General features: G+C 41.9%; 1 protein-coding gene and 1 long non-coding RNA gene across 4 annotated transcripts in view; one reads left to right on the top strand and one right to left on the bottom strand.

The window, feature by feature from the left end:
* Positions 1–5447, bottom strand: part of SOBP (sine oculis binding protein homolog) — a 158071-nt gene extending 152624 nt beyond the window's left edge. For all 3 annotated transcript variants that reach the window (XM_060283785.1, XM_030882911.2, XM_030882912.2), the window contains exon 1: positions 5313–5447. In XM_060283785.1, coding sequence (XP_060139768.1) covers positions 5313–5408 — 96 coding nt within the window. In that variant the 5' untranslated portion in view covers positions 5409–5447. The remainder of the gene's footprint in view (positions 1–5312) is intronic.
* LOC132593386 (uncharacterized) lies at positions 5121–26770 on the top strand. Its single transcript, XR_009558824.1, has 4 exons — positions 5121–5345; positions 9200–9334; positions 16425–21386; positions 26374–26770. It is a non-coding gene; the product is annotated as an uncharacterized lncRNA (long non-coding RNA).
* Positions 26771–27982: the final 1212 nt, after the last annotated feature.

The following is a 27982-nucleotide window of genomic DNA, read 5'->3' as shown; positions in this document are numbered from 1 at the left end:
TATGGCTGACTTCCCATTCCGCAAGAGGAAGTTTTAGACTTCAGAGATTTTTAAATGATCCACCTTCTACTACTTCTAATAATTTTTTCAAAAAAATAAAAAGTATAAAGACTCGATAAAAAGAACACTTCCTTAGAAGATGCAAGAAGTCTGGTCACCCTTGCAAGACACCTCTATTTCCCTGGAACTCTCCTTTTTCAGACAGTCACTTGTATTCACTGATATTTGCCTTTTCTGAGGCCCTGTTTTTGACTTTCATTTAAAAACTCTGTTACCTCTTGGTTTCTATGAGTCTGTCTTTCACACAAGGAGAGTAGGGCTTGGCTTCTCAGAGCAGTGCTTGGCAAGCACAGAGGCAGGAAACGCAGAAGGGAATGAGTCTGTCAGACTCATTTTCTTCTAGTTCAAATGTTTATTTCAGATTCGGGAGGAAGTGGAGTGGTTCCTTTCCATTTCCTCCTCTCTGGAACCTGTGAATTGTGTAAGGCTTAGAGAGTCTCACTCTACAACACACTATCCTCACCAGTTCACAGATGGAGAAAGAGACTCTTTTCAGAAAACTCCTGGTTTGAACAGAGCAGAATTCATAGCTCTCTGTGCCCTCCCAGGACCTTCTCTTATGGTTTGAGACTAGAGCCTTGAGCAGGACAACCGAGAGCAACACAGAGGACAGGGCTGGTGGGCTCGGGAATATCCTACACCAGCTCCCAAGGGGCAAGCACCATGCTCCGACTGACAAGAGTTCCCAGCCCTGCCACATGGCACACCTTAGACCACTGCTCAGCCAGGGAGGTCTGACATAATTTGTGAATGCCACAGTGAGATCTGGTCCCAAGCCCACTTTCTAGGTTCCTGAGACTCACTGTTTCTGACATCAGGATGGAGTTTCAGGAGCAAAACTTAAAATATACCTGTTTTAGTAATGAGCTGATTTCAACCTTAAACATGCTGACTTTTCCAATCCACACTCTGATATCTCTATTTTATTTTATTTTATGGCAAGCTATTTAAATCACTGCACTCACCAGCTCAGCTCTGCAACTTGCTTTATTGTCTATGCAATTGACACAGGTCATTTTTAATGCCAAATGGAGACCATCAGAAACTAAACTAGAAAATCTTATGGTGAGTTTACTACTAAACTCTAACAGATGTGCCTGCCTCTAACTGTAGGCATTAGGACTGAAGCATAATTTTAGGTACAAATTACTTGCTAAGAATATTTATAGACAGAGAAATTCAGCAAAGACCCTAAGACATTTAACACAGATTATCCTGTAGTTGAGCAATTGATAAGGAAGCCAAACATTGTAAATGCATTAATTATGGTTTGTTTAGGAAAGTTTCCAGGGCAGAGTGCTTGATCTAATCACAATGGTTTTGTCAAAGAGTTTTAAAAGATGAAAATCTGACTCATTATCTCTACTCATAGTCTACTTTTTTTTGAATTGTATTACTGTTTGGTAGTCACTAACCATGTTCACCAAGATCTATGCACATAAAATACATACCCTTAAGTGCAACTATATTTATACTTACTCATATATTTACATTTGCACAGCCAATATTACATCTAGCTTTTAGGTTATGTTCTGGATGAACACCTGAAACGAATTAACACTTCCATATACCAGAATTCCCTCCTAAGAGCCATTTGTTATGATACATGTGAGCTAACAATATATTGAAGGCATATTACAGTAGATACAATCACAATATTCGCTTTAGAAACCGAAAGTAGTCAAAATATAAATTGAATTGCCATCTGATTTTTTAAAATCCTCTCTACTGGTCACTAACTAAATAGGGCAGACTGATTGTAAGTACAGTAAAGCAATAAGTCTTTTTAATTAAGAAAAACCAGGATGAAGTGGGGGGGAAGGAAAGATAAAGAAACATTGTAAAGGTCATAATGAGACAAATATTTCTACTTGAAGATATTTTCACTAAAGGACATTAAAGGCAAGCTATGCCAAGTCATGTACTTTTCACACACAAAACTATATTGTATCAAATTTAAATTTGTTACAACTGCTTTGTACATTAAACCAGTGATAACGAAAATGTAACTCAATATCTGATCTAGTGAAACAGCAACCAACATTAGCTCCCAGCCACATGAAGACAATCTCCAATGCCATTACTGGTGTCAGCTAAACCTCTGCCAGTGTGTCTTCTCTGTCCATTTTTAAATAAATTTGTGACTATCTCAATTAGGAAATCTTGAAGGAAGTCTCTATGATGAGGCAATTTTGTTGCTCATTCTCAGCTCCCTGCATTTGCTGTACTTAAAATAGATGCTTATACCAATGTCCTTTCTATTACCCGAAGGGGAAAAAAAATCACATACACACCAGTCCTTTTTCTTTCAGCTCGCAGAGAAGCAACTTGATCCAACCAGTGTTGAAACCTGAGTAGGTCACTGTACACCACGATAAAATTCCCTAATCCCTGAGCCAACTCTCCCTAAGGGGGGGGGCCTCCTCCGGATCCTCCACTTCCCAGGCTGACTTTTACATTCGCTCTCTCCTCTTTCCCCCTTTCATTTCCCCTACCTTCAAGCCTTGATATGTGATCCACGGTGGGGCTCAGGTTTCCGTTTTTACAGCTTAGGCCGTGCTAGCTGTATACATTCCTTTCTTTCTGCCGGGCTGTGATTACTTACCAGGGCTTAGTTTACACTGGTCCAGATGAAAGCCGTTCAGATGAAGGCAAACACAGCCAGGCAGCTCCAACGGCACCGATATGAAGCTGCACAAGGCCACATTGTGTTCTCGGTGACATTTTGTTGCACATATTTTTATGCAGGGCAACCAACTTGTTAGGTTACTCTACACTTTAGGTTTGGGGAGATGGAGGGGTAATAATACCATGAGGTTCAGGGAGGGGTTTTATTGATGTGGTTATTAACATTAAAAGCAGAAAAATCTTGATGAGTTCAAAATAACCCTTCCAGCTTTTGACTTTGAGAAATCACTTTTAAAATGAGGACTTTGGGTTCTATTATATTAGAAGAATGCATACCGAACAATTCCACTAGAAATGGGATTTCATGACTCACTGGCATGATGTGCATTGACACGACTGAAGATTCTGACCCAGTGTCTCTTACACATTGTTCCAAACTAGGGAGAAAATACTGATCCTTCAGGCAATTGAATTATTTGCTGTGTAAAACTTCTTATTTAATGCTACTCTGTACTGAAATGATAAGGATTAAAACTTCAAATAGTAGGTGGTGACTTGGAAGAAAAATAACATTTTAAAAAGAGGAAATTCTGTGCACGAACGTTAATTCCATACTTAGTCCTGCAGCATTGGCTAAAAATTGTGTAATTTTTCCCCTTCACACAATGTTGTTTTTGTTTCTTCCTCACCAGTTCAGACAAACATCTGTTATACTGTAGAAGGACAACTATCTCCCAAACCACGGAGTGCTCCCACAGCCAAAGTCAACAACGTGAGACCCAAGCATCGAGCACAGTCAGCCTTTATATCCAGCCGGGATAACATTTCACATGTTTTGATTAAAATTAGCTAATTTGTAATTCTAGAACCTATGAAACTTAAAAGCTGCCATCCATATAGATCGCATTAGACAGTGTTTTAAAGGGCCAGTGCACACTGTGACTTCTTAGTGCCTTTACCTCTCTCCTCTTCCTCCACTCCCAATTTAAAATGAAATGGAAAAGTAATCTGGAAATGCAGGACAGGAGGGAAAGGCGAGTGAGGAAGGATGGTTATTGTAAACTGTTTGAATTCCATCCCCATGGGAAGACAACTCCTGCTGGTCTCTTTTTTAAAAAACTGTCTATCAATGGAATCAATGGAGGTTTCCATCACAAGGAATAGCACTGATTTCCAAGGCAAATCTTCCTTAACTCTCCTTGGACTGATGCTGCACCTCATGCTTCCAGGCACTAAATTCGTCACCCAGAAATAAAAACTCTTATTCCAAAATGCAGATTGCTACAGACATTTTCTGGAAGAAAGGAACGCTAAGCATAGGCACCTAGGTACAGATATAGGATGTATTATCCGTGTGCCCCTTTCTAAACATGGGCTTCATTCAAGGCACTCTCTAGAATATGCTTGTTCTAATCAAGACAACGTCAAACCGCAATAAATTTTACTTAGTTGCTTGCCATCTTCATCGTTTGTCTTTTAAATAGCAACTTAACCAACCTGACCAAGTCAGTGGGCAGTGTTAAGGATTCTATGCAGAAGATGGGGAACACCAAGACGGCTGCAGAATGAAAACTAAAGTCCCCCCTGAAATCTGCTACTTGTTTGTAACTCACAGAAAGACAAAAAATACAAATAAAACAATTTTTTTAAAAAATCAAGAGAGACTCGTGAAATCAACACAAAACAAAACCCTCACCGGGCAAAAGCTGCAACTTCATGGAAAATAAGTGGGGGGGGGGGGTACGAGGGGGGTCCGGAGCCGAGCGGTGCTCTTGTGCAATCACTCCAACGCGAACAGCTGGAGCGCCAGGCTGCTGCGCTCGCCACCTCTGGAGCACCGCTGGCCTGGCGGGGAGCCCGGCCTCGCCGACAGGACTCCGGGCTGGCCTTTCCGAACAATGGGCAGGCGCTCTGCGAAGGCCGCCCCTCAGACAGCTATCTTGCACCAGGGTTTGCCCGGGTCTGCTTAACTGGGAAGTGGAGCATGCAAAGACGAGCGGGAGGCGGAGGCAGACGAGTGAGAGGAGCGAGCAGCTGCGTGCGAAGCGAGCCGGCCGTCAAAACGGTACCCAGACCCGCGCCGCTCGGGCCACAACTCGCCCCGGCACTGACAGCCCCTTTTACACCGTCGCCGCTGGCTTCTAGTCGGGAAGCGGGATCGAGGAACGGGGAGATGAACTGGGGAGAGGGGTGGAATCCAGCGCTCCCCGGCTGCTCCGGCCCGGCGGCTCTTAACTTTGGAGGGATCCCGGGGATGGCTCCCGAGGAAGAGGGAAAAACTACCCCACCGACTAGGAAAGCCTCTTCACCATACCCACCCGCCACTTGGGCTCCCGGTCCCCTCCCTCTGAAACGCGCCTGTTACCAACCTGGGGTTTATAAGGTTAAATAGTATGTGGTTTCCCGGCCGCCCCTCCACCCCCATCAAATCTGAGGAAGGCAAATCTCGGGGATGCAGCCCGAGAGTTGGCCTCGGTTTGCACCTGGAGGAGGAGCTGAGGCGTTCTGGGCATCCTACAGAAACTGACAAGCGCTCCCCTGTACCCTCCGAATCTATACAACGGCCCAAAGGGAGCAGGCGGAAGAAAGAGCTCAGGCTCTCTGGCCCCGAAGTCCAAAAATACCTTCATTTCCTCATTGATCTCCCTTTTCACTGGGTGAGCCGGTTTCCTGCTTCTTTTATTTTCCGGAGGTCTCCCTTCTTTCTCCATTTCTGCCATGTTTTTGTGTCTGGTTTCTGTGGAGATGAAATGGCTGCTGCCGCCGCCGGCGGTGGTGGCGGCGGCGGCGGCGGTGGTGGAGGTGGTGCTGATGGTGGCAAGGCTGGCGGAGGTAGCGGTGCTGGCGGGGCTGGGGCTGGGGCTAGGCGGGGGGGAGGGAAGGCGGGCACCGGAGAAGCGGGGTCTCTTCTAGCGGCGGAGAACGTCAGTGGCTGTCAGAGGGAAAGGTAGCTCGAGGAGTCTCGGGGATGCCGCCGCCGCCGCCGCTCCTGCTCCCGCTGCCGCCGCCGCCGCCGCCGCCAACGCCGCCAACGCCGCCGCTGCCCCTGCCGCCGCCGCTGCTTCTGCCGCTCCCGCCGCCGCCGCCGCCGCCGCCAGGCTGCATCCTCGGTGCCCCGTGGAGTCGTCAGCCATCTTCCGTCGCTCTGTCCGTCTGCATGGGCGAGGGGAACGTGGGCCGGGCGCGGAGAGAGCGGCTCTGGGCGTGCGTGCGTGGATGTGTGTGTGTGTGTGTGTGCGCCCAGGAGAGCGCGCCAGCCCAGGCGCCCAGCGCCTCCCGCTAGCCGAGCCGGGGGCGGGCCGGGGGCCGGCGCCGGGAGGAGGGGGCGGGCGGGGGAAGGGTGGGGGGGCTAGGACAGCCCCCAGCTCCCGAGCGGGCGTGGCTTCCACCGTCACTGTAGACGCCGATGCTGCGCGGCTCCGGGGGCTGCTCGCGGCCGCTGGCTCATCCGCGGCGGGCATCCGCTGGACTCGGAGCCCCTCACGGCCGCTACCTTGGTACGACGCCTCCCCGGGCCCTCTCCGACTCCGGCCGTCCCCCTTAGCTCCGTGATGAAGGCCCGGGTGGGCTCGGAGTTGGGTTTTGAGCCCGAACTAGAAGCTGCTGAGGAAAAATGAATGTGGTTGAGGGGAGGAGGTTGGGCGGTGGGAGGGCGCGGGGATCCGAGGTCGCGTTGCTAGAGGTCCGCTTTCCTCCCCCCTGAAGAAGGCAGACTGAGCTCGCCCCCTCCGGATGGCAGCGCCGGGGTCTCGGAAGAAGGAAACCACAGTCCCGACCTCCCCACAGCTGCCAGGACAGTGTCCCCTTCTGGGGGCCACCTCCGGGCTCGTGAGGCTGGAGGCCCCTTGGAGAGACCCCCGCGCCCTGCTCGGCTGGTCCCCAATGCGGCGCGGGCTACGTACGACTGCGCTTGCTAGAAGGCTTTTGCCTCTCAATGAACCACTTAGAAGTAGGACATCTCGGCCTTCAGCTCCCTGCTCTTTTTTCTTTCTTTTCCTTCCAGTTCTTTCTCAGTCTCTCTCTCTCTCTCTCTCTCTCTCTCTCTCTCTCACACACACACACACACACACACACACACACACACAACGTCTCACTACAAAGTAACAGCCTTACCCTGTGACCCCGCGCGCACTCTTGTCCCGGTGCCCTGAGTTTAACCCCCCAAAGATTGGGTGCTGCTGGGAGCGCAGGGTCCCGCGTGGGTTCCATTCTCCAGGGAACGGGACTCCCTAGCCACCCCGGGCGGGACCCTCCCTACCCGCTGGGTGCAGTCGTTCCCCTAGACTTCCCTGCGTGCGTCTGCTCTCCCCGAGACGTGCTCGCTCCCCCTGTGCTCGCTCGCCTACTCTTTGGGCCTCTCTGTCCACGCCCGGGGCCAAGCTCGGATGGCGTTTCTCCCTCTCTGGGTTGAGGCATTGGCCTGAACGTTTTGATGAGTTTTCGGTGAGACACGCAGCCCTAAACCGCTCGTACACGCGGCGGGGGACACATTGACGTTCCGGGCTTCGCTTTCCGGCGCCGCGACACTTCGTAATTACCTGACACAATGCGATATGGGGGTGTCCATTGTTCCACTGAGTGTTATAGTGGAGTGTGCATTCTGACAGTCAATGGAATTTTAAGTCAGTGGAACTTAAAATTACACATTTTTTTTTAAGTACTAAAAGACAGAATGAATTCGGTGTGCGGATATGAGTAACCTTTCCATTAAAATCTCAGTTTGGCCTGTCAAATGAGGCTCGTCCTGGGTATTACACTGCCTAATTTGCATTTTGGCATTGTTTTGTTTCTTAAACGTCAAATTAGAGCTCTTTGGGAGCGTACTCAGGAGGGCTGAGTACCTCCATGTTGGCTATTTTGCCTTTTAGCATCATTTTGTTTCGTAAAGGTCAAATTACAGATGCTTGGGAGGGTACCCAGGAGACCTGAGCACCTCCTCTCGCCTCTTCTCTTCCCTGTCTGGAGAGGAGGCTGCACCCGGCTCCGCGTGGCTAGTGGATCCCAGGCGAGCCAAGAGGCCAGAGGGAGCGGGGCCGAAGCAGGCTCCGCAGCGCCTGCAAAGGGTCCGCGCGAAACGCCCCAAGGAAAGTTAAAAATCCTGGGGCGGTTATCCCGGACGCGAAAAAGTCAAGAGGTGAGGGTCGATGAGGTTTTAGGGAGTGCTCTGCCGTACAGGGGTCCCCTATTCGAGATATTACCGGTAGCTTCTGGGAGTGTACCCAGGTATACACAGGTTGTGAGCCCAAGTGCTCTGGCCAGGTCACGCAGCCCGCAGTAGCCCACAGCTGATCTAAGACGACCCAGGCAGCAAGGATGCGGGGAGGAGCCCAAACCTGTTTGCACTAACCGCCCCCCTCCCCCTTCCTGGAACGTTAACACATTTCCGAGTGTGTGAGAGTGGGTGTATTTCACAGTGAGGAATAAGCATCCTAATGCCGTTGCTGGAAGGGAGAGAAGAAGAGGGAATATTTTTGATTTTTCAATCTGGATTTCATCCAAAATATCTGATAAATGGTATGTGGGTTGGAGTTAGTCTTCTCTGTTTTGTCCTCTCAGTCTTTAATGAAAAATAGTGAGAAAACTTTTTTTGGACTTTCGAATATTCTAAAAGTGTGGAAACATATGTTATAAAGTGTACACAAAGAGAAGCTTTTTGTCTTCTGGAAACATATTTAAGTCCCCTCTGTTTCCTTTGGTGCCAGAACCATTACAATTGATTCACTGTGTTTCAGCTGATATCAAATACCAAGTTATATACCCCAAGTCCTAAGATACAGTTTCACAAGTTAAGAATAAACAGAAAAGGTGAACTGTAGCCCAGAGTTATATTTAAAGGCAGCTATACTTCCTTTAAAGAAAATTACTTGCTCTGCCATTGTTCAGGCATTTAATAAAAATAGTCATATTAATCAGCCACCTGTTCCTTCTAAGGCATATGTCCTCCAGAAAACCGAGGTGAGAATGTTGAATTACAGCCCACAATGCACATCTTCAGTGACAGAATGAAAGCTCATAAAGTATGTGTGAGGAGACTTTTAGTCTAGAATAAACTTCAGAGCTGATGATTGTTGCACGTTGGCAATGACAAGGTGTGGGTTTCTTCAAATGTGCTACAGATGAGGACAATTATAACAAGCTGCTGCTTTATGAATACCATGAGTCCAGTAATATTCCCTGGATAACTTCATACAGCCTGTAAGAGTATAACCTTATGTGGACAGGAACAATCAATCTCATACTTATCTCAGAAGAGTCACTCTTTTGCTTCTTTGACTTAGCCTTATGCTCTCCAATCATCAGCTTGTTCTCTCTCTCTCTCTCTCACATGCACACATACACAAACGCACCAAAGACAGACACTGGACATAGAAAAAGTCTTCAATTTTCCGTTTGGTGACTAGTCCTGCCAGTCACCAAAATAAGCACGGGACTGACCTTTCATGCATCATTTCTCAGTTATATTTTTGTGACTTCTTTTACTCTTCAAGATTGCTTTTGATGTTTGTTCTAGCCTGATTCCTCCAGAAAATACATTGGAGAGTGGATAGGAAGACCCCAGGGTGATCTGCCTTCAGCCCTCAACCCCTAGATCTGCGTCTTTGTTATCTCCAAGAACACCTAACTGGAAGCCCAGTCTTCATGCCTGGTAAGGAATTAATAGATATTTGCTGATTGAGCAGTATGACATAATGACAAACATACTTTTGTATATTGTTTGAAATTAATGCTCCTTTTGAACAAGCTCTGTGATCTAACCAAATGTGGTGACTAAAATATGTGGGAAAATTACTATGCTGGAGACATTATTAGAACGGTCTCATCTAACATCCACAAAACCCTATGAGGCAGCATCTACTGTGATCCCCATTTCACAGATGAAGAAACTAAGGCTTACACAGCTAAGTTATTAAGTCACAAGCTAGTAAGTGTTGGGATTTGAATCCATAACTTTCTGTTCACCTCTGGATTTCGAGTTCTTGACACTATACTAATCTTCTTTGACAAATTCCTTTTAACAATCTGTATTTTATATAATCTAAGACCCACATTTTTCTAATTTTAACATCTCTGAAATTGTGATATATCTTACAAGACTTCTTTCGATTATAAGTGACAGCTTTTTTTCCCCTCCTTGGTATATGAAATAATAGTGTATTTTCCAATCAGTGGCATATTTGGTTATGGTAGTTTATGCTGCAATATCAAATCATTAGAAAATCTAAGAGACTTAAAACAAAAGAGGGGGCTTCCCTGGTGGCGCAGTGGTTGAGAGTCCACCTGACGATGCGGGAGACGTGGGTTCGTGCCCCAGTCCGGGAGGGTCCCGCATGCCGTGGAGCGGCTGGGCCCATGGGCCATGGCTGCTGGGCCTGTGCGTCCGGAGCCTGTGCTCCACACGGGAGAGGCCACAGCGGTGAGAGGCCTGCATACTGCAAAAAGAAAAAAAAAAAAGAGGTTTATACTCCTTGCTCACACAAAGTCTGCTGAAGATCTGTGTGACTCTCCAGAGCAACTGTCTTCCATGTGACGGCTTGGCATTGCACCTCTGTACCAGCATGTACTTCCATAGCCACTAAGTAGGAGAAGATGGAGCCCTGGAGGATCTCACACAGCAATTAAATGCTCCAGCCTGGCAGTGACATAGGTCACTTCTGCCTCCAATCCATTGGGTAGAATTAGTCATATGGCTCTGCCCAACTGCTAGGGAAGCTGGGAATTGAATCCACCATGTTCCCCAAAGGACAGGAGAACTGGATATGGATGACCATTTAACATTTGTACCACAGTGTTTTCTTCATTCACTGAAATATGGTCATTAGGATCAGGTAATGTAAATATCATAGATCTATTTTATTCAAATCCAGTGAGCAGCAATTGGCCTGTGATTTGTTATAGTCCATCTTAAGCATACATTCAAAATTCGTGCTCATGTTTAACTTCAAAGAACAAAATTCAGAATTAATTTCAAAAAGAACATTATGAAACAGCATAACTATAATGCAGGGGCTTTAATCAGGAGCCTACAGGTGAGCTTCCAGGGCTTTGGAACCTCCTGAAATGATATACAAAATATTCAGTGCATTTTTTTCTGAGGAATGGGTACATATCTGTCATTCTCAATTGGGATTCATGATTTATTCATTCCCTTATTCAACAAATGTGTATTGAGAGCCCACTATGTTCCAGGAATTGTGTTCTGAGTGCTTTGGGTCCAGTGCAAAGATGACAGACAAGTTCCCAAAATCTCACTAAGCTTACAGTGTACAAAAGGGACAATGAGTAAGCAAACAAATAATCAAAGAAGGGCTTCCCTGGTGGCACAGTGGTTAAGAATCCACCTGCCAATGCAGGGGACACGGGTTCGAGCCCTGGTCCAGGAAGATCCCACAGGCCACGGAGCAACTAAGCCTGTGCACCATAACTACTGAGCCCGTGTGCTACAGCTACTGAAGCCCACGCACCTAGAGCCCATGCTCCGAGAGCCTGTGCTCCGCAATAACAGAGAAGCCACTGCAGTGAGAAGCCCGCGCACCGCAATAAAGAGTAGCCCCTGCTCGCCGCAACTAGAGAAAGCCTGTGTCCAACGCAGCCAAAAATATAAATAAATAAAATTAAAAATAATAACAATAAAAGAAGGCAATTTTCGATCCAGATAGGTGACATAAAAGGACAATGTGATAGAGAGGAACTGGAGTAGGGTGGTTATAGAGGTTGGAGTCTGCTTTAGCTAAAATAGTCAAGATAGACCTTTAGGAGGAGAAATTTGACCTGAAATAGGAAATATGAGAAGGACTGCCTATGCAGAGGTCTTGTAATCCTGGAGAAAAGTGTTCTGGTCAGAATTCTATAGGAGCTGAAGAATATACTCAGCACGTTGGAGAAATTGAAAGTATCTAGAGCGTGAAGAGTGGTAGGAAAAGTAGTGAAAGAGGAATGCAGAGGCCAGATTATATGGAGACTGCACATAAGGGATGGATAAGAGATCAGAATTTTATTTTAAGATCAAGGTAGACAAATGCACAGTATAAAGAAACCCCCTTTGCATGGGAAGGCCTAAATTTCTTTCTGGTTCCATTATTTGTCTGTGTGGATCATCAGGCCATGATTAGCTCTGCCATTAATCAGCAGGTTAACTCAGCTGGGCACCTCCCTGAATGGGGATCCCCTTCCCTCCTTGCTGTTCCAAGAACATCCTCACCCCCTTTGCCATGGTGTCTTGGTGAAGACCATGACCTTCTCAAAAAAAATGGAGGCCTTCTGTCAGATATAGGGCTATAAGAAGCTCCCCAGCTGGTAGCTTCAAACAGACTCAACATTCTTTGCAGGAGAATAAGGGGCTTCATACTTTAGTGAGGCCTTGAGCAAGTCATTTTACATTAACATTCATTTCTTCATTTGTGAAGTGAGAATAGTGAGTTATATTTTGGGTGTTGTTATGTCCATATAATGTCCATTAAAGTGAACTAAAAATAAACCTGCACAAATTTCTGTATGCAAACGTGTATCATCTGCTCTTCTGAGGATCATTATTATTTTACAATAGCCTTAGGTTTATATGTACAGACTAATACAGATGTGTGCCAATTTAAGGAAACCTGACACATGAGGAATAATCGTCTAGATAATAAAAGTGTTCTTCATTTTCAAACTAATGTACACCAGGGTCCTTTTTAATAGTAATTTGCTAAAATGTAATAATTTTAATATATAAAAATGAGATTTTCATATACATTTTCAAGAATATTTCTATCGTATCCATTGAGGCAAGCATAGCAGTACCTCCAAATTCAAGGAAATGGTCAATTCGAGTTATAATTCTTTTTTATTTATTTATTTATTTTTTGCTGGGTTGGGTCTTCGTTGCTGTGCTCAGCCTTTCTCTAGTTGCAGAGAGTGGGGGTACTCTTCATTGCGGCACGCAGGCTTCTCATTGCGGTGGCTTCTCTTGTTGCGGAGCATGGGCTCTAGGCACGTGGGCTTCAGTAGTTGTGGCGCACGGACTTAGTTGCTCCGTGGCATATGGGATCATCCCAGACCAGGGCTCGAACCCGTGCCCCCTGCATTGGCAGGCGGATTCTTAACCACTGTGCCACCAGGGAAGCCCTCGAGTTATAATTCTTAATTTTATCCATTGAAGCAGAGATCAAAGCCTAGTGCTTACTTACCCCAAGCATCTCTATGCTCAAAAAAAAAAAAAAATGTTAAGCTCAACTACCAATGTGTATGTCTGAATATAACAGCATTATGTGTAGTAAACCTGTGGAAATAAATGAAGACCATCCAAATGAGAACAAGCAAGGTCTGTTTATTTAGAGCAAGGAAGTCAGCCACCATCACTTGCATTTAGCAGAGACTCAAAGGCAGGCATAGGAGTAGAAAAACTTTATAGGGAGGAAAAAAAAAGGCTTCAGGTGTGCTCTGATTGGAGGTTGCTGACTTGGAGACGCTGGAGAGGGCTAACTAGACGCAGGGCATCCTACTTTGGGGGAAAATCAGTTTGGGGAGCATATTGGCTTTCTCTAGTTCGTCCTGAGTTGGAAGTGGGTGGTGGTAAGGAATTGGGAAGCTGGCAGTCTTTTACCAAGTTCCAGTCATTCTGGGCTGATTGTGGAGAAATTGGTTTGGCTTCTCTGACTTGTTGCTTCGGAGATTATGGGTCAGTGTTTTTGTTTTTTTTTTTTTGGCTTTTCTTTTTTTAAATTTTTTTTAAATTGAAGTTTAGTTGATTTAAAATGTTATGTTAATTTCTGCTGGACAGCAAAGTGGCTCAGTTATATATACACAAACTATTACATATAGAATGGATAAACAACAAGGTCCTTCTGTATAGCACAGGGAACTATATTCAATATCCTGGGATAAACCATAATGGAAAAGAATATAAAAAAGAATGGGTCAGAGTCCTATTGTCATACATGGTTTGGCCATTGTCCAACTGTATAGTCAATCTCTCAAGCCATTAACTAGAAAATAATATAGGCCAGGCAATGAAGAATAAACTAAATCCAGGTATAGGGCAACTTCCATTTGTGGTGAGACAATATTTTGATGTATTAAGAAGTGTTGTTTTGTTTGTACCTGTTAATTCCTTTCTACCCCATGCACTCATTCATTTAAACTAGACTTTAGCATCCATTGCTTCAGGGTAAGGCTGTTATAAAAGAAATTCACAAAACTATGAGTTGTCTGTGACTTTTGAGATTTAAAATGGGCTTGTGAAATTCACGGCAGAAAAAAAAAGTTTGAGAGGAAACTTTCTTCTTTGAATTTCAAAAGTCTAGATTTTGAGTATCAAGACCCAATGACCTGAAGGATTTAGATTATAAAATTTACGCCTTGGGAGTTCCCTGGTGGTCCAGTGGTTAGGACTCTGTGCTTTCACTGCAGAAGGCGAGGGTTCCATCCCTGGTAGGGGAACTAAGATCCTGCAAGCTGTGTGGCACGGCCTAAATAAATAAATAAAGTCTATGCCTTAAAAAATAGGTTCCAAAAAAGAAATGATAAGCCAAAGGAAGATTTCCCAGTCCAGAAATGGATTACGATTCTGTGTGGTTGCGGGGAAGAGGGAGCAAAGGAGTTTATACAAGGGATGGAGGCTCACTGAAGCTTCCCACCCGGGTCCCAGTTCCCTGGGGTGTCAGAGGAGCAACTGGCACACTTGCTAGGTTTGAGGGAATCTGAAGGCAGAGGGCAGAGAGTCGAGGCGAATAGTGCCTCCTTTCTGAGATGCAGCCTGGAAGAGTGCCAGCCCAGCATGGTGCAGCCAGGCACAGTGTGGGTAGGCACAGCGGTGTGCGAGGGCTTGGACAGAAGGTCCTGGGGTCGCCGTAAATACTCTCCACTCACCATAGTGTGTGTTTCATGTGTGGCTGAGAGTGGAGCAGGTGTGGCTCTGAGAGACTGCAGAATTTTTTTTAATTTATACTTAATTTTTAATTGATATATAGTTGATTTACAATGTTGTGCTACTTTCTAGTGTACAGCAAAGTGATTCAGTTATACATATATATGTATTCTTTTTCATATTCTTTTCCACTATGGTTTATTAAAGGATATTGAATATAGTTCCCTGTGCTATACAGTAGGACCCGTTGTTTATCTATTTTATATACAGTAGCTTGTATCTGCTAATCCCAAACTCCTAATTTAGCCCTCTCCCTTTTTCCCCTTTGGTAACCATAAGTTTGTTTTCTATGTCTGTAAGTCTGTGTTTTGTAAATAAGTTCATTTGTATCATATTTTAGATTCCACGTATAAGTGATATCATATGGTATTTTTCTTTCTCTTTCTGACTTACTTCACTTAGTATGATAATCTCTAGGTCCATCCATGTTGCTGCAAATGGCATTATTTCATTCTTTTTTTATGGCTGAGTAATATTCCAGTGTGTGTGTGTGTGTGTGTGTGTGTGTGTGTGTGTGTATGTACACCACAACTTCTTTATATTGTATATTCATCTGTTGGTGGGCGTTTATGTTGCTTCCATGAGACTACAAAATTGAAGTAGGCCTGCCCCCAAAATGTTTGATCAGAGATTCCATGAGGACTTCCACATCAGAGAATGCCAGCTGGAGAGGTGACAGTGGCTGAGGAGTAAATGCCACCCACCCACCCACCTGTCATGTAGATGCCAGCCCAGTGAGAAAAGTGCAGGGGATGGACACGAGAGAAGACTAAATCAACTGAGATTATCTGAAGGTTTCATTTCTACCTTCTAGCATAGTAGTCTTGTGAAACAGAGATTGGGTTCAGTTATAACGAAAGAAAAAGTTTACATGTAGCAAATACCTAAAGTTTTTACATTGATACTTATAGCTCACACATAATATTTACCCTATAACTCAAATTTGCTTTTAAACAATTTTTTTAAATGGAGTTTTCTGGCTCCTGAAGTAAATTTTGGGCATTATCTGCCTAATTATTTACTATCTAAATAGTATCACCCAAACAAGAATAGTTTCCTTGAGGTTATGGCCTTAATATCATAATAAGACCAATTTAAACACAGAACATTTTTAATAATTAGGCCAAATTCTAGTAAATATAAATTTCAAATTAGTATCTGAGTTATCATGAATTGTCATTGCCTTCCTCGATGACATCCATTGATGAAATCAGAACCCTTCTCTGTATTAGATTTATATAGATACTAATGTAGACTTACAATAATATCACATTTCCTTTAGATAATCAAATGCCATTAAAACAATTAGCCCTCTGACAATCCTATGTTGGGTTATATCGTCAACTATCGTGTCTTGAATTCCTGCTACAGCCAAGTATTTTGTGCAAATTATGTCATTTATTTCTCACAACCATGCTTGAGGGTATACTTGTTCCCATTTCACACCTTAGGAGAGTGAAGCTGAGAACAGGGTCACACTAGGAAGTGGCCGATCCCTGATAAAAGTCCCCAGTCAGCCGACTCCCAGACAGGTGAGATATGCTTTGACCTACACCACATTCTGCTCTTCTCTGCTCAGCCCTTCTATCACCTTTTTTTTGGAAAAGAGAGCATGCAAATACTGTAAATAATTCTAATTTCTACATGGATGTTATAGAAATTAAAACATCCGTAACAAAATACTCAACCTTTCAAAAATAACATACTACATTTTAATATTCTCAAACCAAATATGGTATTCAGTAAATGGTTACAGAGGATTGATATCTATGTTTTGGCCCACCTCCTTTGAGAAACATTACATGTTGTAAAAAACATTTTTCTTTCACAGAAAATTTGTCTCCAACGTGCTGTTCGGCCCTGAGTTGTCTCTTTATTACATCCCAGAGGGAGGACATTGAGTGGAAAAGTTTCCACAGTTTCACTATGAGAAGACATTATACATTTCAGTGGAAGAAAGAAAATGTCATCAAAAGCTAAGTAGATAAGTTAAGGATGCTATAATAAGTCTTGGGATATAGGCTGTGCATTTGTTTTGTTTTTTAATTCCATTAAAGTCAGTAAATCTGTGTACCAGATGCTGAAGTAGGACTCTTGCTTCAAGCCAGTTTTGCCCTTCCCATCTGAAGTCAGCCAGTCTTTAGTGCAGCTGATCTCCTTTTGAGTCTGGAGGTGAGGGAGAGCTGGCAGGGACAGATGGAAGAGAAGAGAGAAGATCCGGGGACAGTGACTAGAAGCTGTGCTCCTTGAGGAAGTCTCAGGATGTACAGTATGGGAAGGTGCCGAAGCCCTAAACTGGGAAACAAAACAAAACACCAGCATGGGGAAAAAAAAAAAGGAAGTTCAACATTGAACACAGAGTATGCACAGAGGCATCTTTTTATGTGGTGAGCAGTAGAGTTTTGTCACTGAACACACGAACAATTATATAGAATTTAGTAATACAAAAGCTACTATTTCTTGAATGCTTTTTACACACCAGGGACCATGCTTAATATTTTACAGAGATTATTTTATTCAATCTTCACACAGTTGACACAATTACAGATTGTGTTCCATTTTGCAGATGAGGAAATGGAGAGTTAAGACATTCAGCATTTGCCTAGTAAGTGGGCCAGCAGTCTGAGTAGCGTCTAGAATTCTCCCTGCCACCTTGTATTACCAATGGTTTTGGTGAGGAGTCTTGCTTACAAGTAACAAAACGAGCTCTAACTGTCTAAAGAAAAAAAAATGTTGGAGGAAAGAGGGTTCACAGAATCCAAGAGGCTGGGAGAACAAGCTTGGGAAACAGGCAAGAACCCAGGGCCTCAGGAGGCCAGGCCACAGGAACACCCTATCCAAGATGCCACCATCTCTGCTTCTGCTATACCATACCTTCTAGAAATGACAACTGGACATCATGCTGACCCCATGAGCTGCCCCAGATGCTCCTCCTTCATCTTCACCTCGGGGTGCACAGGCCTGGATGGGAAGGTCCACGGCCAGGTGTTGGAGCCCCTGTTCCATATTCCAGGGGGTGGGGAGAGTGAGATTCAAACTGTTTGGCATCCACAGTGGAAAGTGAGGTCTTATATCCCAAGATCACACGCGATGAAGAATTCCCCTAAATGCAAGGACAGATGGATTTTGACAGCCAAAGGAATGTTATAATGTCCTTCCAGACTACCAGCTGTAGCCACTTTGTAGCAAATCATTCCATTAGGAAAGTAAATGTAGGGCTGTTAAAATAATTTTGAAAGGTCAGGCAAAGGTGGAATTGTGCAAACATTAAATATTGCAAATCAAAACCTGACTGACCTAGAATTTCATCCTAATAGATTTATTTTCAATCTCTAAATGCAGACTTCAAAAAGGCAAATTTGGTAACCCATATGCTAAACAGCAATTAATTGGAATGTTTAGGGAATGGAATGTTCTTGTTAACTTAAATTTCTAACTAAATGTGATTAAGCCTTTAAAAAGACCCACAAGCCTTTATATTTCAGATCTTGTCACTGGAATTCTTAATAAAATATTTGGATTGTGAGGATTTTGCAATTCCTCAGAATTACTGATGCCACCATATGTGGTTGTAAAGTGCAGTCGGTGTAGACTGTGCTGAATGTGTTCAGATCTCGGGGTATATGTTCCATGTACATTTCATTAGCCAAATTTCTTTTTTCATTTTAGGCTGATCCTTTTGCAAATTTTTATTAAAATTCTTATTTTTTAAAAAAGATTTATCACCTCTTAACATAAAGGGGAAATGGCTATATATTCAATTACAAATGCAGAAACATATAATACGATTTGATCTTGAAAATGTAACAGCCATGAAGGCATCCAATATTCCTTCATTAGCCAAACTTCTGATATGAATTTGCCTTTTGTTTTCTCCATTGCATAAAAATTAGATAAAGAGGAGGAAATAAATTCTGTCCACGTAAACTTTTTTTTTTTGGAGCCTACTAAGGGCAAGCATACTACTAGGCACTGTGAACATAAACATAAATAATAAAGGTGTTTTTAAAATGAGATGGGAATTCAGAAAATGGGCTGACTAATTCTGAGTGAAGGATAGAGATGGCAACCATCTGAGCTGGGCCTTGAGGAATGAGAAGTAGGATATTGCCAGATGAGGGAGGGAGAAGGAGGACATCCTAGGCAGGAAGAACAGTGTGAAGAAAAGTGTCAAGAGGTGAAAGTGCAAATGGAGGAAAGGGAAGGGGGAATAATTCAGTGGGCCTAGGATGAGTATGTTAAAGGGGGCTATGAGATCACCCCAAATGTAGGATAGGACCAGACTGTCAATGGCTGCAAATACCATCCTAAAGGACAGTGGACTTCTTTCTGAGAGTCCTAGGAAGCCACTGAGTCTTTTTTAGAAGGTGATAAGATCATAAATGTGGGACAGGAAGATCACTTTGACAACAGGTAAAAGGCAGAAGAAGAGACCAGAAGTAGGAAATTACATAAGAGGTGTTTGTAAAAGTCCAAGAGGTAATAAATTATTGCTTAGACTAGTGCAGTAGTAGTTGGAAGGGATTCTTTCTACGAGTTACCTTAGAGACAGAATCCATAGGAATTGGTATCTGACTGAACAGAGGGGAGAGGAGATTGTGTGAAAAAAGTGAGTATTTGGATAATAGAGCCCATTGCATAGTAACTAACTCCTTTTTGCAAAAACAACAATAAAAATTGCACTTCTAATTGGCTCATTGAATAAGTGGAGCAGTGGATTCCAGTTTTGATTGATCATCTCCCCAGCCCAGACCTACTGAAGTAGGTTGTCTGGAAGTAAAGACCAGTAATTCATATTTTAAAAGCTCTCCAAGGATTCTGATGATCAGTCAATTTAAGAAAGCACTGCAATTGAAAATCTGAACAGCAAATGATACCCAATAACATTAGATTCTGCGATATCTTATGACGTCCTGTCTGCTCTACTTCTGAAACATAGCCTGAATCTCAGTATCCTCTCTAATTCCTCCACACCCATCCTAATATTAGGCCCATTTATTTATTGCCAAAACTAAGTAACTGCCACCTACCTGGGCTCCTTGCTTCCACTCTTCTCCCTGTGCAGTCCATTCTCCACAAAGCAACCAGACCATTTCTTCAAAAATGTGAAACAGAACTTGCACCCTCTTGCTGAAAATGTTCCAGTGACTTCCTGTCACACTGTGATGGTTTTAAAATATGTCCATAAATTCTTTGTTGCTTCTCCCTTGAAAAAATAAAGCCTGATTCCCCTCCCCTTGATTATGGGCTATTCTTAGTGACTTGCTTGTAAGAAACAGAATGTGACAAAAGTGATGGTGTGTGATGTCCAAGATTAGGACATAAAAGATATTGTGGTTTCCTTCTTGCTCTCTTTTCTTGAATCAATCACTTACTTGGGGGAAGAGAGATACTATGTCACATTCAAGCAGCCCTACAAAGAGGTCCATATGGTGAAAAACTGAAGCCCTCTGCCAACAGTCAGCAAGGAACTGAGGGCTTCTGCCAATAGCCAATTGAATGCTCCATCTTGGAAGCAGATCCTCCAGCCTCAGTCAAGCCTTCAGATGACTGTAGCCATAGTCAATATCTTGACTCCAATTATCTGAGAGGCCCTGAGTCAAAACCACCCAGTTATTTGGCTCCCAAATTCCTGACTCACAGAAACTATGAGATAATAATGGTTTTAAGCTATTATGTTTTGGGGAAAATCTGTTAGCAACAATAGATAACTAATACACATACTTAAAATACAATCCAAACTCCTTGCCATGACTGGCAAGGCTCTACATACTTAGAATTCTGCCTATATTACTAATTTTATCTACCACTCACTTTGTGGAAAAGACTAATAGTTGTCCCTTAACAGATAATTGTCTCTACTTTGTTTAGAAATAGAGTCACCAAAGTTTATCCAGGTATATGAATTCAAACTACTGACCATATTTCCTAGCCTGCCTCACAACTAGATTTGGTCATATGGCAAATTCTAGCCAATAGGATGTGAGCAAAGGGATGTGTGTCACTCCCAAGTTTTGCCTTTAAATAGAAGGGATGTGGCTTCTGTTCCCCTTCCCCTCATTTCTGATGACTAGAATACCAGTATGATGGTTAAAGAGGAGAAGCTGGACTAGCCATGTCAAGTCACAAGATGGAAGTCTCATGGTAAGCATGGCAAAGCAACAGGATAAAAAGAGCATTGGTCCCCAATACCATTAAGCCAGGTCTGTCTTGTCTTTAACATGAGCAAGACACAGGGCTATATATTGCATTAAATCATTGCATTTTTTGGTCTCTTTACTACAACAGCCCAACCTATACGTTAACTTACTCAGCTCCTTGTTTACCATGTTCTAGCCACATTGATCTTCTTTCTTCTCTTCTACTACCCTGAGGTCTTTGCACTTGCTGTTCACTCTGCTTGGAATACTTTCCCCGGCCAGGAGTCCCCCATGGCTGACTCCCTGCTACCAGGTTTCATTGTTTCATCTAAAACACCTACCCCTGTGTTGTTCTCCATTACATAATCATGAATGAATTCTATTCTTCATGGTACTCTCAGCACCTTAAATTTTCTAACTTATCTGTTTGTTGTTTGTCTCCACTAGAATACAATCTCCATAAGATCAAGACTCTTGTCTGCCTTATTTCCCGCTGAATCTCCTGTGCCAGGAAAGTGCCTGCACGTAGTAGGTGCTCTATAAGTATCTGTTGTGCAAATAAGTTAACAAATGAATTGATGATAAATGATGTCAAGAGCCTAGTCCTTGGATCACTTTTCATAATTCAGCCTCCTTTATCTGCTGAAATTAGGGTAAGTTAGGTAACAATAATGACTCAACTCAGGATTAACAAAAGAATGTCAATAAGTCTCTTATACCTTCATTATTAAGTGTTCTGATTTAATGAGGAAATAGAAACACAGAAACAGTAAATGAATCTCTGCCTTTAGCCTTTAAAACCCAACTAGAGAAAAGTAAAAACGAGCTCATAAAAATATTATGCCTAAAGAACAGATTCTCTTAAATCCTAATATAGATTATCGTATTACATTGCCTCTAAGATGCCAGCTATTGTGAGACACACCATTGTTTTATGTACCATGAAAAAAGAAAAAATGCTGCTGTGGTACATTGCGTTATTATTCCTCTGTGCCCACAGCCCCTTCCCAGCCTCAGGGTGGATGGAGTATACTTCCCCTGCTCCATTGTCAGGATTGACCATGTGACTTGCTTTGACCAACTGAATGTGAATAGACATGGCAAAGGCCATATCCAGGCAGCTTTAAATGTGCCTGTGAGGTTAGATTCAGCTTTTGCTCCTTCCCTCAACCGTGAGATAATGGTAGAATAGTCCCAGAAAGTGGCTAGTCCTTCCACCTGGATTCTAGAATGACATATGTAGCTGTGCAGAGGTAAGCCAAGCCCAGTCAAACCGACCAGAGCAAAGGCCAGTGGAGCCACAGCCAACCCACAGCCCTACATAATGTGAATAAGAAATAGGTTTCATAGTAAGCCAATGAGATATCGATAATCACAACAAAAGCTATGACAATTAACCTACCACATACCATCAATTGGAAGCTGCATGTTGGTTTCAGAGATGTTAAAATGTGGACCAACGTGTGTCTTAGGATCAATAAAATATGGTATGTATTATATGTTATCACATATCAGCAAAGATATATTGCAAGTGCCCAATAAATATTTGTTGACTTGATTTTATGTACATGATGATGTGGAGTTCATATTTTTAGTGACAGTTCTTGATACACACCTTTTCTTTTTAACACATTATATGTAACAGTATAACCTTAGGTATTAACTGTAATGGAAACTAAAATTTATATAGCAAGCAAAGTTAAAACTAAATAAAAGGCAAGCTGGGACTTTTCATTACTTCTCATCTGTCCCCACTCCTTACACCTCATATAATTTCCTGACTTATATCCCAGAGGACTTCCTTCTCTATCTGTCCCCCTCCATAGCCCATATACTAGATATTAGTATTCTATTATTTGGAGGCCAACAGAGAGCAAAGGTAGCAAAAATGGAGTTCAGTAGCCACTGGCATAAACATAAGACTAAATATTTAAATGTATGCTTGTGAAACAGGTTTTTCATATTCTCCAAACTAGATAAGAGACTGAATAGGCTGAAGGAGGGAAGAGGTGGAACCACATGAGCCACAGAGTTTCAGAGATGTCAGCATCTGCCAGAACAAGCACCATCTATCGCCAATGCCAGGAGCTGTGTAGGTCCTAACTCAGAGCATTGTTCACTGTATATGGTGTAACACTGAATATGTATAAGTTAATCACAATATATAATTTGGATATTTTTATCCAGAAAAAAAATTAAAGTGATGATTATGATAATAATAAACATTAATTGAGCAGGGCACTGACTATATGCCTAGCAGTAGGCTAAATGATTTATCTAAACTATCTTAGTTGTTCCTCACAATTGTCTTATGTATTAGTAGCTACTGCTGCAATAATGCTTTGTAACAGCCACCCCAAAATCCAGTACCTTGCAGCAACAGGCATTTATTCTCTTTTTCATCCTTCTGCAGGCCAGCTGTTTGGGTGATCTAGGCTGAGCTCTGCTGCACAGCTTTAATTCAGGTCGTGGGCAGGGGAGACTGGCTCCAGTGTGCGTTTTAGGTTAGATCTGCTCCATAAGTGTCTCATTATTTTGGGAAGAACAGCTACCTGGGGCATATGCTCCTCATGGTGACGTTAGGAGAACAAGAGGGCAAGTGAAAACACATGCTGCCAGGCATGGAACTGGCACACCGTCACTTCTACCAGTATTCCATGACCAAGACCAACATCAGTGGGGCGGGGTGGGGGTCATACCCCAAGGGAGATGGGAGTGAATATTTGCTGAACTATAATCAAAAATATTTTATAATAAGGTAGGTATATAGGTATTTTACACCCATTTTACAGATGAATGAACCAAAGCATAGAAAGGTTAAGTGACTTGCCCAAAGACATTCAGCTAGGAAGTGATAGAACCAAGATTTAGATCTAGCCTGATTCCAGAGCCTAGTATCTTAACTATCACTCTATACAGTTTTAACAAACCATACTCCAAAAGGCATTATAAAGAGAAATATAGAAGCAGTGGTAATTTTACAATAATAAATGGGACCCGAGGAAAAGAAGTATGCAAGATAAAAGACTATTTTGAGTTCCTAATCAATAAAGATGATTTTCTCACTAGCTTTCATAGCTGCAAGAGGTTATACTGTAGCAATCCACAGAAGGATGTGGGTTCATTTATTTTTGGATTCCCCCCACACCGTACCAATATGTTAACATTTTATCTATATAAATACTACCTTTGTTACTTATTTCCTATCCACCTCCTTTGAAAGGGATATCTCATTTATTCTGATAATTACAAGTAACCTATAAAGGAATTATAAAGTGTCTCCTTGTAAAAACGCTTGGGGCCTTCAATGGCAGTCGTATTAAATCAATATTAAAAACAATGAGGTCCAATAAAAACATTAGATTCGAGCCTTAAGAGGCATGCAAACAGTCCTGCAGAGAAAAAAAAAAAACCTGAGACATGATTATAAAATATGAGAACGAAGGTGCAAATATCACCAACAAATCCTTTGGAAATATTTTTAAAGAAAAGACTGTCTCTCTTACAGCCTGGGATAAATGAAAAACAGGAGAGAGTTCTATGCCCAGGGGACTTCAAAGATTGAGATGTTGACCAGTTCATTCAGCTTCAGTGTCTTGGAATGCCCACAGACAGGCTGTTTTTTAAACTCCATATGCTTCCTATATCACAAGTACTTTAGAAGAATTGTTTTTCTTCTTTCTACGATAGCAAAAGAATCTACTGTCATGAAATAGACCCCTGGGTCAGTGTTACAAGTAAAGCCCAAACCTACTGTGAGACTCCCACTTCTTACTCTAGCTTTCTCTCCTCTATTATTATGATGATTTCAACTTCAAATTGCAGCTGTGGTCATTCATTTCCCTTTAGAAAAAGTATGAAGCTGAAACATCTCCCAACATATAAAACCAAATAGCTACAACTTAAACTACCCGTTTCAGATTGTTCAGATCTTAACTTAAACAAATCACCCATATAAAGGCATTTTTGAGACAATTTGAATGTTAAGAATTTTGGTCATTTTGTTAGGTGCAATTGTATTGTGATTACTTTTTAAAAAGGAAGTCTTTATTTCTTGTAAATAAATTCTGAAATATTTAGAGGCAAAATATGATATCTGGGAGTTGCTTCAAAATACTCCAGCACTGTTGGGAAGGGGAGTGAAAAATGTGGATAACTGCCAAAACCAGATAATAAGTACATATGGTCTCATTATCCTTTTTTTTCTACTTTTGTGTAAAGTTTGAAAACTATAATAGAAAGTAATAAAAAGTAAAAAAAATACCCATTTAAAAATATCACAAAAAGACCTCTGTAAGAGAAATCTAATAATTCAAAAGAGGGCTTCAAAAGTGAATGGATTTCTACCTGAAATAAAGTAAGATCTAAGCCCTATAACTTTCAACATCCTTAAAACAACACATCACCATAAGATTCACAAGCAACACAGCGTTTCAATTGTCTTTTGTACGCACATGTGTATGCTATGTGGGTAAATTGTATGATTTGTTCTGGAGTTAAAAATAGCCATTCTCCTAGAAGTATAAGAAACAAAAGCACTTTATATCTATATATTTTTTACTGATTTGAAGTCGGGAGGACCTATGGTTGAACAGTGGAGAACGATGGGGGTTTGTGATGTAAGTTTCCTATTTGCTGGGCACTGATCTAGGTACTTTATGTTTATGAACTCATGCTAATATTCAAAATTACCCATTAATATAGGTAATATTGTTCTTCCCATTTTACAACTAAGAAAACCACAGCACTGAGAGTAAATTACATAATTTGCTCAGTTTTGCACTATTGGTTAATAGTAAGGCTGGGATTCAAATGCAGGGAATCTGGCTCTTGTGTTTGATCCCTTAATCTCCAAGCTCTGTCACTCTCCATGGAAAGAGTGTCTTGTAGAGTTGTTCTTTGTTTAGACTTTGGGGACCCAGTCTCTTTTATTCTTAGAAAAATAAAGCAACTCTTACTCCCTTTGACATCAGCATGTTCCTTTTATTTTGTTATGCACTTCAAACCTATTACTCCCAACGTAGTCATACCAGCCTTATAATACTCAAACATATTTATTACAGATGTTTGCTTATGGCATGATTTCAAAGAACAGAAAACATCACAGCGAGCTCTTCTGATTAATTTAAACCACGGTACTTTTGAGAAAGAGCTCTGACACCGTAGTAGTTGACAATGACATCTCTTTTATGTGGATGTCAGCTGTTGGGAAATGACCTTACATGATTTTTTCCTAATCATCTGATCTCAGATGGTCTTTCGCAAATTTTCTTCAGCCCAGCAAGTTGATACCACTGCTTCTGTATTTCCAGGTTTAATAATGGAATCTCTTTCTCTTTCTCCCTCTCATTTCAGACACGTTATCTTTATTTGGGAAAAAAATAGTTTTTAAAGATATATTTATCTATGGGCCACACCATAATAGCCTTTGCATATGATGACTTTAATTTGGGGGACTTTGAATAGCTATTTCTAGATAAGAATTAGTGTGAGTCTACATGGGGCTTCAAATTGACTTATTTAGTTGACTTGGTCATTGGACTTATGAAAAGAATGGCTTGACTGAGTTGTTTCAGTAAATTTGTAAAAAGTGATTTTTTAGAATTAACTGACCATACTCATTTGATTGTTCATCCATAGACACATCCATCCTTGAATTTTCCATTTTCCAGTTTTAGAAGAAAGCTGCATCTTAAGACAGAGAAAATATTTTCAGGTAATTTAGGAGTTATTTTTATTACTACAGGGCAGCAGTTACTGATAAGATGCCTTGACAACTCTATAATTTGATGTTGTCAACCTTTCTATGTATAACAAATGCAGTATGTCTTGACCCCCTTCTGCCTGATGTTACCTATGTATGCATTCTATGCAACAAAAGGAGGATTCTTCTATATGTAGAATTCTATCACAATTTCTCTAGAAACTTAGGGGATGAAGTCTGACCTATATATTTATTTTTCTTAAAAAAGAAAGAAAATAAAGAAAGAAAGTAGATAGGAAGGGAGAGAGAGAATGAGAGAGAGAGAGAGAGAGAGAGAGAACCAACAAGAAATAATAGTAAAAATGGTTAGATTATCATTTTTCTAGAATAGTTATTCTCAACGCTGGCTGCATATTAGAATCTCCTGAGAAGTATTTGAAAAATACTGATACCTGGTCCTCAAGTCCAGAGATTTTGATTCAGTTAGTTATGGTGACTTTTTGGTCTTCATGAGAAATGTTTAAGTGGCAATGGAGAACTAGCTGAATTTGTAGTCATGGAGACATTCTTTGCTCTGGGTTTACTGATCTTATCATAAATAAAATACAACTAAAATAACTTCTGAACTTGAGTGTGATGATGGAGTAAAGAAAGGAATGGAGAATAAAGGCCCAGCTCATTCATTCAGTATTCATTCAACTGACCAACAAATATTTATGTGGTGTCTATTCTTCAGCAGACACTGTATTAAGAGTGGGGATGCAATGACAAACAGAACCATTAAAGAAGAATGATAGGGTCCTCTCTGAAATCTTCCTTATGGGCCTGGTGTTACAACCTATGTTAATGCCAAGGTCAACTGGGTTGTTTGGATCAGAGAGACAGAGAAAGACTGAAATGAACATAAGGACCAGATTAGTCAACTAGTTAATTTCAATCATGGAATAAAAACGTTTTGATACTTAACTGGACCTCAGAGATCGTTTACTTTTGTTTTACAGATTTGTAATTTTAAACTCAGAAGGGTTAATGACTAGCCTATGATCATACAGTGATTCAGAACAGAACTGTTGAACTCAGATTGCTAGCCATTTTTTTTCAACTTTTCTGTAAATCTAAATTTATTCCAAAATAAAAAGTTTAATTTATTTTTTAAGTGAAGGAAAAGAGAGAGGACAATGAGGGTGGAAACTTCCAGTTCAGAACTTTATGGTAAATTAGAGAACAGAAAACGTCCCTACTACAGACATCCAGAAATACAGATAAACTTTACAAACATCCTTTGAAAATTAAGCTGGGCTTCCAAGAAAGTGAGGAGGGCACCCAGGGGCAGGAAACAAAGTTAGAGATGGAAACCAAAGCAGTGGGAGCATGCGCGGCAGAGCTCTCGGTATGGTGTTGCTAACGGTTTTTAATGCTGTCTATGTTCAAGCAAAAACCGTCTCAGCAGATTTTTTTTTTTTTTCCATTCCAAGTTCCTAAAAGAAAATAGTCTCCTGGAAGGAGTCTTTGTAAAAGAAAAGGACCAAGTTTTTCCCCCACCCA

Source organism: Globicephala melas, chromosome 14 (genome assembly GCF_963455315.2).
Source record: "Globicephala melas chromosome 14, mGloMel1.2, whole genome shotgun sequence".
Taxonomy (NCBI): Eukaryota; Metazoa; Chordata; class Mammalia; order Artiodactyla; family Delphinidae; genus Globicephala; species Globicephala melas.
Note: the sequence above shows the minus strand (reverse complement) of the source record. Positions and strands in the feature narration are given on the sequence as shown.